The following is a 12,284-nucleotide window of genomic DNA, read 5'->3' as shown; positions in this document are numbered from 1 at the left end:
TCACCAGCCTTTACAAAGTGTTTTGAGTCTTCTGGAGGGAGATCTGACCGAACAAGAGCCATGGAACGATGATGGCCCATTAGACACCTGGCGCGAGTTCATGTTGGGTACCCTCGTTCCAATACGTTATAAAAGAGTATGCATTCGTCCACCTTGAATATTATTCATGTTCTGGTTAAAAAGGCCCTAATGATTTATGCTATACAACGTTTGACATGTTTGAACGAACGTAAATATATTTTTCCCCCTCGTTCATGAAGTGAAGTCCGGCGGGCTTAGATCATGTGCTAACAAGACGGAGATTTTTGGACATAAATGATGAGCTTTTTTGAACAAAACTACATTCGTTATGGACCTGTGATACCTGGAAGTGACATCTGATGAAGAGAATCAAAGGTAATGGATTATTTACATAGTATTTTCGATTTTAGATCTCCCCAACATGACGACTAGTCTGTATCGCAACGCGTATTTTTCTGAGCGCAGTGCTCAGATTATTGCAAAGTGTGATTTCCCAGTAAGGTTATTTTTAAATCTGGCAAGTTGATTGCGTTCAAGAGATGTAAATCTATAATTCTTTAAATGACAATATAATATTTTACCAATGTTTTCTAATTTTAATTATTTAATTTGTGATGCTGACTTGACTGCCGGTTATTGGAGGGAAACGATTTCCTCAACATCAATGCCATAGTAAAACGCTGTTTTTGGATATGAATATGAACTTGATAGAACTAAAAATGCATGCATTGTCTAACATAATGTCCTAGGAGTGTCATCTGATGGAGATTGTAAAAGGTTAGTGCATCATTTTAGCTGGTTTTATGGTTTTGGTGACCCTGTCTTTGAATTGACAAAACATTACACACAACTCTTGTAAATGTACTGTCCTAACATACTCTAAATTTATGCTTTCGCACGTAAAACCTTTTTGAAATCGTAAAACGTGGTTAGATTAAGGAGATGTTTATCTTTCAAAGGGTGTAAAATAGTTGTATGTTTGAAAAATTAGAATTTTGACATTTATTTGGATTCAAATTTGCCGCTCTTGAAATGCACCTGCTGTTGATGGAGTGCACCACGGGTGGGACGCTTGCGTCCCACCTAGCCCATAGAGGTTAACTTGTCCACTTCCCTTCATGTATTTAAAAGGAAATTACTGGTATACAGTGGGGCAAAAAACTATTTAGTCAGCCCCCAATTGTGCAAGTTCTCCCACTTAACCTGTTAGGGCTAGGTGGCAGTATTGACACGGCTGGATAAAAAACATACCCGATTTAATCTGGTTACCACTCCTACCCAGTAACTAGAATATGCATATACTTATTACATATGGATAGAAAACACCCTAAAGTTTCTAAAACTGTTTGAATGGTGTCTGAGTATAACAGAACTCAAATGGCAGATCAAAACCTGAGAGATTCCTTTACAGGAAGTGGCCTGTCTGACCATTTCTTGAACTTCTTTTCCATCTCTATCTTTTACTAAGGATCTCTGCTCTAACGTGACACTTCCTACGTCGTCCATAGGCGCTCAGAGCCCGGGGAAAAAACAGAATGTCGTCATCCCAGCCCCAGGCTGAAACACATTATCGCCTTTCTCAAGTGGCCGATCAAGGGACTCTGGGCTTAGGCGCGTGACCCGACCGCCCCCGCCTTTGTGATTTTTTCCTCTGTTTGCCGAAAAGGAGATTCCCTGTCGGAATATTATCGCTTTTCTACGAGAAAAATGGCGTAAAAATTGATTTTAAACAGCGGTTGACATGCTTCGAAGTACGGTAATGGAATATTTAGATTTTTTTGTCACGAATTGCGCCATGCGCGCGACCCTTCTTTACCATTTCGGATAGTGTCTGGACGCATACGAACAAAACGCCGCTATTCGGATATAACGATGGATTATTTTGGACCAAACCAACATTTGTTATTGAAGTAGCAGTCCTGGGAGTGCATTCTGACGAAGACAACAAAAGGTAATCAAACTTTTATAATAGTAAATATGATTATGGTGAGTGCTAAACTTGCCGGGTGTCTAAATAGCTCGCCCGTGATGCCTGGGCTATGTACTTAGAATATTGCAAAATGTGCTTTCACCAAAAAGCTATTTTAAAATCGGACATATCGAGTGCATAGAGGAGGTCTGTATCTATAATTCTTAAAATAATTGTTATGCTTTTTGTGAACGTTTATCGTGAGTAATTTAGTAAAATGTTAGCGAATTCCCCGGAAGTTTGCGGGGTATGCTAGTTCTGAACGTCACATGCTAATGTAAAAAGCTGGTTTTTGATATAAATATGAACTTGATTGAACAAAACATGCATGTATTGTATAACATAATGTCCTAGGGTTGTCATCTGATGAAGATCATCAAAGGTGAGTGCTGCATTTAGCTGTCTTCTGGGTTTTGGTGACATTATATGCTAGCTTGAAAAATGGGTGTCTGATTATTTCTGGCTTGGTACTCTGCTGACATAATCTAATGTTTTGCTTTCGTTGTAAAGCCTTTTTGAAATCGGACAGTGTGGTTAGATTAAAGAGAGTCTTGTCTTTAAATAGGTGTAAAATAGTCATATGTTTGAGAAATTGAAGTAATAGGATTTTTAAGGTTTTGAAAGCCGCACCACAGGCTTCAAGTGGCTGTTACGTAGGTGGGACGAATTCGTCCCGCCTAGCCCATAGAGGTTAAAAAGATGAGAGGGGCCTGTAATTTTCATCATAGGTACACGTCAACTATGACAGACAAAATGAGGAAAGAAAATCCAGAAAATCACATTGTAGGAATTTTAATGAATTTATTTGCAAATTATGGTGGAAAATAAGTATTTGGTCACCTACAAACAAGCAAGATTTCTGGCTCTCACAGACCTGTAACTTCTTCTTTAAGAGGCTCCTCTGTCCTCCACTCGTTACCTGTATTAATGGCACCTGTTTCAACTTGTTATCAGTATAAAAGACACCTGTCCACAACCTCAAACAGTCACACTCCAAACTCCACTATGGCCAAGACCAAAGAGCTGTCAAAGGACACCAGAAACAAAATTGTAGACCTGCACCAGGCTGGAAAGACTGAATCTGCAATAGGTAAGCAGCTTGGTTTGAAGAAATCAACTGTGGGAGCAATTATTAGGAAATGGAAGACATACAAGACCACTGATAATCTCCCTCGATCTGGGGCTCCACGCAAGACCTCACCCCGTGGGGTCAAAATGATCACAAGAACGGTGAGAAAAAATCCCAGAACCACACGGGGGGACCTAGTGAATGACCTGCAGAGAGCTGGGACCAAAGTAACAAAGCCTACCATCAGTAACACACTACGCCGCCAGGGACTCAAATCCTGCAGTGCCAGACGTGTCCCCCTGCTTAAGCCAGTACATGTCCAGGCCCGTCTGAAGTTTGCTAGAGAGCATTTGGATGATCCAGAAGAGGATTGGGAGAATGTCATATGGTCAGATGAAACCAAAATAGAACTTTTTGGTAAAAACTCAACTCGTCGTGTTTGGAGGACAAAGAATGCTGAGTTGCATCCAAAGAACACCATACCTACTGTGAAGCATGGGGGTGGAAACATCATGCTTTGGGGCTGTTTTTCTGCAAAGGGACCAGGACGACTGATCCGTGTAAAGGAAAGAATGAATGGGGCCATGTATCGTGAGATTTTGAGTGAAAACCTCCTACCATCAGCAAGGGCATTGAAGATGAAACGTGGCTGGGTCTTTCAGCATGACAATGATCCCAAACACACCACCCGGGCAACGAAGGAGTGGCTTCGTAAGAAGCATTTCAAGGTCCTGGAGTGGCCTAGCCAGTCTCCAGATCTCAACCCGATAGAAAATCTTTGGAGGGAGTAAAAAGTCTCTGTTGCCCAGCGACAGCCCTAAAACATCACTGCTCTAGAGGAGATCTGCATGGAGGAATGGGCCAAAATACCAGCAACAGTGTGTGAAAACCTTGTGAAGACTTACAGAAAACGTTTGACCTGTGTCATTGCCAACAAAGGGTATATAACAAAGTATTGAGATAAACTTTTGTTATTGACCAAATACTTATTTTCCACCATAATTTGCAAATAAATTCATAAAAAATCCTACAATGTGATTTTCTGGATTTTTTTTCTCATTTTGTCTGTCATAGTTGAAGTGTACCTATGATGAAAATTACAGGCCTCTCATCTTTTTAAGTGGGAGAACTTGCACAATTGGTGGCTGACTAAATACTTTTTTGCCCCACTGTATGTAAACTCCCTCTATTCCATGTCAACACCAATCCAATGCTTTTACACTTGTGAGGAGTAGTGAAGGAAAGCTACACTTCAGGAGGAAGGAGAGATTATTGGGACGCCCCCATGGAGAGATGATAGAGGGATGTGAAAGAGGAGAGAGGTAATGGTTGTTCTCCCCCATGGAAAGATGATAGAGGGATGTGAAAGAGGAGAGAGGTAATGGTTGTACCCCCCATGGAGAGATGATAGAGGGATGTGAAAAAGGAGAGAGGTAATTGTTGGACTGGATTTATTTATTCTCTCATTTCTGACTTATTCTGTTTCAATAACATAATTACAATACACAAACTAATTACATTCAATGAATTATTGTATTAAAGTAAATCTGTATTAACCTCTATGGGGCAGGCGGGATGAATTCGCCCCACCTACGTAACAGCCAGTTGAATCCTGTGGCGCGATTTTCAAATACCTTAAAAATCCTATTACTTCAATTTCTCAAACATATGACTATTTTACAGCTATTTAAAGACAAGACTCTCGTTAATCTAACCACACTGTCCGATTTCAAAAAGGCTTTACAATGAAAGCAAAACATTAGATTATGTCAGCAGAGTACCAAGCCAGAAATAATCAGACACCCATTTTTCAAGCCAGCATATAATGTCACCAAAACCCAGAAGACAGCTAAATGCAGCACTCACCTTTGATGATCTTCATCAGATGACAACCCTAGGCCACTAGGGTTAAGAGCCCAAATCTGCCTAAAAAAAAGCGATTTACAGATTTTTCACCTAGTCTGCTCGGGGATTGGAACCAGCCACCTTTCAGTTACTGCCCAACGTTCTTAACCACTAGATTACAAACCACTAAATGTTAAACACAAAGTCAAATGGTCGTAGATAAATGGTAAGCTGGTTAATTAAAAGACTGCTGTTATAACTTTCAGACTGCCATTGTTTTGGGGAAATAGGGACATGTCTATTTCTCCAATTATCTGTAATAGATGTATTTATTTTAATGGTTTAAAGTTCTACACCATTTTAATCAGGATAACCTATTATTTCTAATGATGTAAGTTTGAGTAGCTTAGTTATGGTTTTTCTGTTTATTTCACTAAATATCTCACAATGTGTAAATTTAGATGTTTTCATGTCGGACACGATTTTAATCAGGACAATCTCCTCTTTCTAATGACATAAGGTTGGGCAGCGTCCTCTGCTGTCATCGATCGCTAGACCAGAAATAGTCAGAAGTTGCCCGTTTTTTCCTACTTCCTGGTAACGCAGACATAAACACACTTGGCACAATCGAGGTGCGGGTGTTTACTTTCTACACCAGTTGTTATTTTTCAGTTTGGTCCTAAGAACAGGTTTTAGTGGTCAAATAAGAAGGTAGACATTTTTGGTGCCATTTAGGGGAAATGGAATTCTAAGGATCATTCCAGTCAGAAGAGGCTCTGTGAAGGTTCGTTTCAATTCATTTGCTATGACCTCGCTAGTGTTCCAGCTCAGACAACGTTCTTTGGCCGTTTTGACTCGTTCTATTGTCCAGCCTACTAGGACTCAGGGGCAGAGGCTGGGTCTAGCTCTGCTACGGGGCAGGCTACTGGAGGGGGTACCAGGAGGGAGGAGAGTAGAGCAGGGCCAAGCGGTGTTCTGTACCTGCCTGTCCAGGAGGGGGACAAGGCCTGGTGGACATGGAGAGCAGGGGTGGCAGCGTTCTGACTCAATGAGGTGCAGAGGCTACTGTACCTACTGTCTCTCTCTCTGTCTCTCTCTCTCTCTCTCTCTCTCTCTCTCTCTGTCTCTCTCTCTCTGTCTCTCTGTCTCTCTCTCTCTCTGTCTCTCTGTCTCTCTCTCTCTCTTAACAGCGCTCTGCACAGGCAGCAGTGGAGGACAGTGATCAGATCTTTACTGAGCTGATCCGCTCTATTGAGAGAAGGAGCTCCGAGGTGAAGGAGCTGATCAGAGCCCAAGAGAAGGCTCAAGTGAGTCAAGCTGAAGGACTCCTGGAGCAACTGAAAAAGGAGATAGCTGAGCTGAGGAAGAGAAGCACTGAGCTGGAGCAGCTCTCACACACAGAGGATCACATCCATTTCCTCCAGGTAACTAAACTGCCTTGTTACATGTGATATGAAATTAACTTAACGTGAAACTATTCATCTCAATCATTATGTTGTCCTCTCTCTCTCTCTCTCTCTCTCTCTCTCTCTCTCCCTGTCCGTCCCTCTCTCTCTCTGTCCGTCCCTCTCTCTCTGTCTCTCTCCCTGTCTCTCTCTCTGTCTCTCTCTCTCTCTCTCTCTGTCTCTCTCTCTTTGTCCCTCTCTGTCTCTCTCTCTCTGTGTCTCTCTCTGTCTCTCTCTCTCTGTGTCTCTCTCTCTCTCTGTCCCTCTATCTCTCTCTCTCTCTATCCCTCTCTCTCTCTGTCTCTCTCTCTCTCCCTCTCTCTCTGTCCCTCTCTCTCTCTCTCTGTCCCTCTCTCTCTATCTCTCTCTGTCCCTCTCTCTCGCTCTGTCCCTCTCTCTCTCTCTCTCTCCCTCTCTCCCTCTTAATCTCTCTCTGTCCTTCTCCCTCTCTCTCTCTCTCTCTCTGTCCCTCTCTCTCTCTCTCTGCCCCTTTCTCTCTCTCTGTGTCTCTCTCTCTCTATCACTCTCCCTCTCTGTTTCTCTCTCTCTGCCCCTCTCTCTCTCTGTCCCTCTCTCTCTCTCGCTCTCTCTCTGTCCCTCTCCCTCTCTGTTTCTCTCTCTCTCTCTCTCTGCCCCTCTCGCTCTCTCTTTCCCCCTGTCTCTCTCTCTCTCTCTCTCTTTCTCTCTCCAGAGTTATCAGTCTCTCTCCAGTATCAGTGTATCTTCAGACTTACCCAGAATTGTTGTCCGTCCTCTTCAGTACTTTGGAGATGTGAGTAAGACTGTGTCTGAACTGAGAGTGAAACTAGAAGACTTCCTTAAAGGAGAATGGACCAAGATCTCCACTACAGGTGTGTTGAAAACAATAAGAACATCAACTTTAGACCATTGAAAGTTCCCTACTAGTCATATACATGTGGAATATGGTATGATGATAACATTCCCTCTCTCTGTCAATGTGTTTGTGTGTCTGTAGTGAATTTAGTGGATGTTGTACTGCCTCCAGAGCCCAAGACCAGAGAACAGTTGTTACCATGTGAGTCTCTTTATTGTGAAGTAACTAACAGTCTCTTTTTACTGACACTCCTAACAATCCCTCTAGAAATATAGAGCAATAGTAGATCTAATCAAAGACTGGGTATCTATCTGACTCCTCATATTTCTCTGATTTGATCTCTGCTGTGCTCTAATCAAAGACAGGGTAGACACAGTATCTGACTTAAGTTATTGTTCTGACTCCCCTCATTGGTCTCTGCTCTTCTCCCAGATTCCTGTCAGCTCAGACTGGACCCAAACACAGCATACACACTCCTCTCTTTGTCTAAAGGGAACAGAAAGGTGACCTATACAAGCCAAGTCCAACCATATCCTGACCATCCAGACAGATTCACTAACCATTACCAGGTTCTGTGTAGAAAGGGTCTGTCTGGATGCTGTTACTGGGAGGTGGAGTGGAGTGGGGAGTTGGTTGTTACAGCAGTCTCATATAAAGACATCAGCAGAACAGAGAGAAGTAATATATTTGGACACAATAACAAGTCTTGGAGTTTACAGTGCTGTAGTGATGGTTATTGTTTCATACACAATAATGTTGTGACTAAAGTATCAGGCCCTCAGTCCTCCAGAGTAGGAGTGTACCTGGATCACAAGGCAGGTACTCTGTCCTTCTACAGTGTCTCTGACACAATGACCCTCCTCCACAGAGTCCAGACCACATTCACTCAGCCCCTCTATCCTGGGTTTAGTCTCTTTTATAGTACTGCTAAGCTGGTTAAACTGTAGTTGGGTCCACATAGATACTAGTCATGCTGGTGTAGTCTATAGCTGAGCTGGTTTAACTGTAGTAGGGTCCACATAGATACTAGTCATGCTGGTGTAGTCTATAGCTGAGCTGGTTAAACTGTAGTAGGGTCCACATAGATACTAGTCATGCTGGTGTAGTCTATAGCTGATCTGGTTAAACTGTAGTAGGGTCCACATAGATACTAGTCATGCTGGTGTAGTCTATATATGAGCTGGTTAAACTGTAGTAGGGTCCACATACATACTAGTCATGCTGGTGTAGTCTATAGCTGATCTGGTTAAACTGTAGTAGGGTCAACATAGATACTAGTCATGCTGGTGTAGTCTATAGCTGAGGTGGTTAAACTGTAGTTGGGTCCACATAGATACTAGTCATGCTGGTGTAGTCTATAGCTGAGCTGGTTAAACTGTAGTAGGGTCCACATAGATACTAGTCATGCTGGTGTAGTCTATAGCTGAGCTGGTTAAACTGTAGTAGGGTCCACATAGATACTAGTCATGCTGTTGTAGTCTATAGCTGAGCTGGTTAAACTGTAGTAGGGTCCACATAGATACTAGTCATGCTGGTGTAGTCTATAGCTGAGCTGGTTAAACTGTAGTAGGGTCCACATAGATACTAGTCATGCTGGTGTAGTCTATAGCTGAGCTGGTTAAACTGTAGTAGGGTCCACATAGATACTAGTCATGCTGGTGTAGTCTATAGCTGAGCTGGTTAAACTGTAGTAGGGTCCACATAGATACTAGTCACGCTGGTGTAGTCTATAGCTGGGCTGGTTAAACTGTAGTAGGGTCCACATAGATACTAGTCATGCTGTTGTAGTCTATAGCTGAGCTGGTTAAACTGTAGTAGGGTCCACATAGATACTAGTCATGCTGGTGTAGTCTATAGCTGAGCTGGTTAAACTGTAGTAGGGTCCACATAGATACTAGTCATGCTGTTGTAGTCTATAGCTGAGCTGGTTAAACTGTAGTAGGGTCCACATAGATACTAGTCATGCTGGTGTAGTCTATAGCTGAGCTGGTTAAACTGTAGTAGGGTCCACATAGATACTAGTCATGCTGGTGTAGTCTATAGCTGAGCTGGTTAAACTGTAGTAGGGTCCACATAGATACTAGTCATGCTGTTGTAGTCTATAGCTGAGCTGGTTAAACTGTAGTAGGGTCCACATAGATACTAGTCATGCTGGTGTAGTCTATAGCTGAGCTGGTTAAACTGTAGTAGGGTCCACATAGATACTAGTCATGCTGGTGTAGTCTATAGCTGAGCTGGTTAAACTGTAGTAGGGTCCACATAGATACTAGTCATGCTGGTGTAGTCTATAGCTGAGCTGGTTAAACTGTAGTAGGGTCCACATAGATACTAGTCATGCTGGTGTAGTCTATAGCTGAGCTGGTTAAACTGTAGTAGGGTCCACATAGATACTAGTCATGCTGGTGTAGTCTATAGCTGAGCTGGTTAAACTGTAGTAGGGTCCACATAGATACTAGTCATGCTGGTGTAGTCTATAGCTGAGCTGGTTAAACTGTAGTAGGGTCCACATAGATACTAGTCATGCTGGTGTAGTCTATAGCTGAGCTGGTTAAACTGTAGTAGGGTCCACATAGATACTAGTCATGCTGGTGTAGTCTATAGCTGAGCTGGTTAAACTGTAGTAGGGTCCACATAGATACTAGTCATGCTGGTGTAGTCTATAGCTGAGCTGGTTACACTGTAGTAGGGTCCACATAGATACTAGTCATGCTGGTGTAGTCTATAGCTGAGCTGGTTAAACTGTAGTAGGGTCCACATAGATACTAGTCATGCTGGTGTAGTCTATAGCTGAGCTGGTTAAACTGTAGTAGGGTCCACATAGATACTAGTCATGCTGGTGTAGTCTATAGCTGAGCTGGTTAAACTGTAGTAGGGTCCACATAGATACTAGTCATGCTGGTGTAGTCTATAGCTGAGCTGGTTAAACTGTAGTAGGGTCCACATAGATACTAGTCATGCTGGTGTAGTCTATAGCTGAGCTGGTTAAACTGTAGTAGGGTCCACATAGATACTAGTCATGCTGGTGTAGTCTATAGCTGAGCTGGTTAAACTGTAGTAGGGTCCACATAGATACTAGTCATGCTGGTGTAGTCTATAGCTGAGCTGGTTAAACTGTAGTAGGGTCCACATAGATACTAGTCATGCTGGTGGTGATGGTCCCCACATGTGATGATTCATTCTACTCTGTTTTATGTACAATGATTCAACTGATTTGATCTTCAGATGATCTGAATTAAAATAAACATTCAATGTATTCATTTTTATTTAAGTGCAATGTTTTAATATTGTACATTTCCATGAATCATGATGTATGGTGTTGATGTATATTGGTTGTCATTCAGAACCATTGATTTGTTTTCTCAATTGAGAATTCAGGACAAGTCAGCCCACTACAAGCTGGAATCTCTTACTTTCTACTAAAGTATATGGTCTGGTTTCCCAGACACAGATTAATCCTAGTCCTGGACTAAAAAGCATGTTCAATGTAGATGTCCAGGAAACCGGCCCTAAATGTGTCATCTTTCATCCTCCAATACTGCTCAGTCCAGCAACATTAAACCTGTCCAGCAGGTGGTGGTATTGACCAAACAATAAAACCTGCAGATATCTTGACTTGCCCCTCAGTATATCAGTAATGTTCAGAATAGTACTTTAATATCATTGGAGATTGATGGTCTTTTTAATCCAATATCCAGAGTCAGGAACAGATGAAGTTAGGTCTGCTACTGTTCAGTGATTAAATATGATTTATGGTGATGGGAAATAAAAAAATACAACACTAAACTTCTTCTAGTAATAGTTTTCCTTTGTTATTTATTCCAAGGTGTGTCTTTAACTTGTAAATGGATTGTGTGGAGGTGAGCTAGTGGTGTGGGTGATAGAATAGAATGAAAAGGGAGGAGGGGAGGAAGAGGGGAGGAGTGAAGGGCTGTTCAAGAAACCAGATGAGGAAGAGAAAGATGTTCAGGGGAATTACTGTCTCTGTTCCAAATGGTTCCCTATTCCCTACGTAGTGCACTACGGTGCTTCTAACCAGGTCTAAAGTAGTGTTCTACATAGGGAATATGGTGTAGATTTATTACAATATCATGCTTTAGTGTTTGGCACCAAAAAATATTAGATCTCCACCCTCCCACTTCATGTCTGTCATCCCCCAGTTCTGTTAAGACTTCCTCTCATTGAACTGGGCCTCGTTCTAAATGGTCACTTTGTATTGATAGTCCATACTGGGCTTTACTATGGTTCTACATACAGTACCTGTATTGATAGTCCATATTGGACTTTACTATGGTTCTATATACAGTATCTGTATTGATAGTCCATACTGGACTTTACTATGGTTCTACATACAGTATCTGTATTAATAGTCCATACTGGACTTTACTATGGTTCTACATACAGTATCTGTATTAATAGTCCATACTGGGCTTTACTATGGTTCTACATACAGTATCTGTATTGATAGTCCATACTGGGCTTTACTATGGTTCTACATACAGTATCTGTACCTGGAGGGTTTCTGCTCACATATTCCTTTATCTCCAACAACTTTATCTGATTCTCTCTCTCTCCCACTTCCCTTCATGGATTTAAAAGGAAATGACTGGTATATGTAAACTCCCTCTACCCCATGTCAACACCAATCCAATGCTTTTACATTTGTGAGGAGTAGAGAAGGAAAGCTACACTTCAGGAGGAAGGGTTGATTATTGGGACGCCCCCATGGAGAGATGATAGAGGGATGTGAAAGAGGAGAGAGGTAATGGTTGTACTCCCCATGGAGAGATGATAGAGGGATGTGAAAGAGGAGAGAGGTAATGGTTGTACTCCCCCATGGAGAGATGATAGAGGGACGTGAAAGAGGAGAGAGGTAATGGTTGGACTCCCCCATGGAGAGATGATAGAGGGATGTGAAAGAGGAGAGAGGTAATGGTTGTACTCCCCCATGGAGAGATGATAGAGGGATGTGAAAGAGGAGAGAGGTAATGGTTGTACTCCCCCATGGAGAGATGATAGAGGGACGTGAAAGAGGAGAGAGGTAATGGTTGTACTCCCCCATAGAGAGATGATAGAGGGATGTGAAAGAGGAGAGAGGTAATG

At 42.2% G+C, this 12,284-nt stretch overlaps 1 protein-coding gene across 1 annotated transcript; it reads left to right on the top strand.

The window, feature by feature from the left end:
* Nucleotides 1-6,115: 6,115 nt before the first annotated feature.
* Nucleotides 6,116-8,304, top strand: LOC106561470 (tripartite motif-containing protein 16-like; the record flags this gene model as incomplete). The annotated part of the gene is made up of 4 exons (XM_045711513.1): nt 6,116-6,328; nt 7,041-7,200; nt 7,326-7,385; nt 7,617-8,304. Coding segments are annotated over 4 exons (948 nt in total), but the record flags the coding sequence as incomplete, so codon positions are not given.
* Nucleotides 8,305-12,284: the final 3,980 nt, after the last annotated feature.

Source organism: Salmo salar, unplaced genomic scaffold (assembly GCF_905237065.1).
Source record: "Salmo salar unplaced genomic scaffold, Ssal_v3.1, whole genome shotgun sequence".
In the NCBI taxonomy this organism is placed as follows: domain Eukaryota; kingdom Metazoa; phylum Chordata; class Actinopteri; order Salmoniformes; family Salmonidae; genus Salmo; species Salmo salar.
Note: the sequence above shows the minus strand (reverse complement) of the source record. Positions and strands in the feature narration are given on the sequence as shown.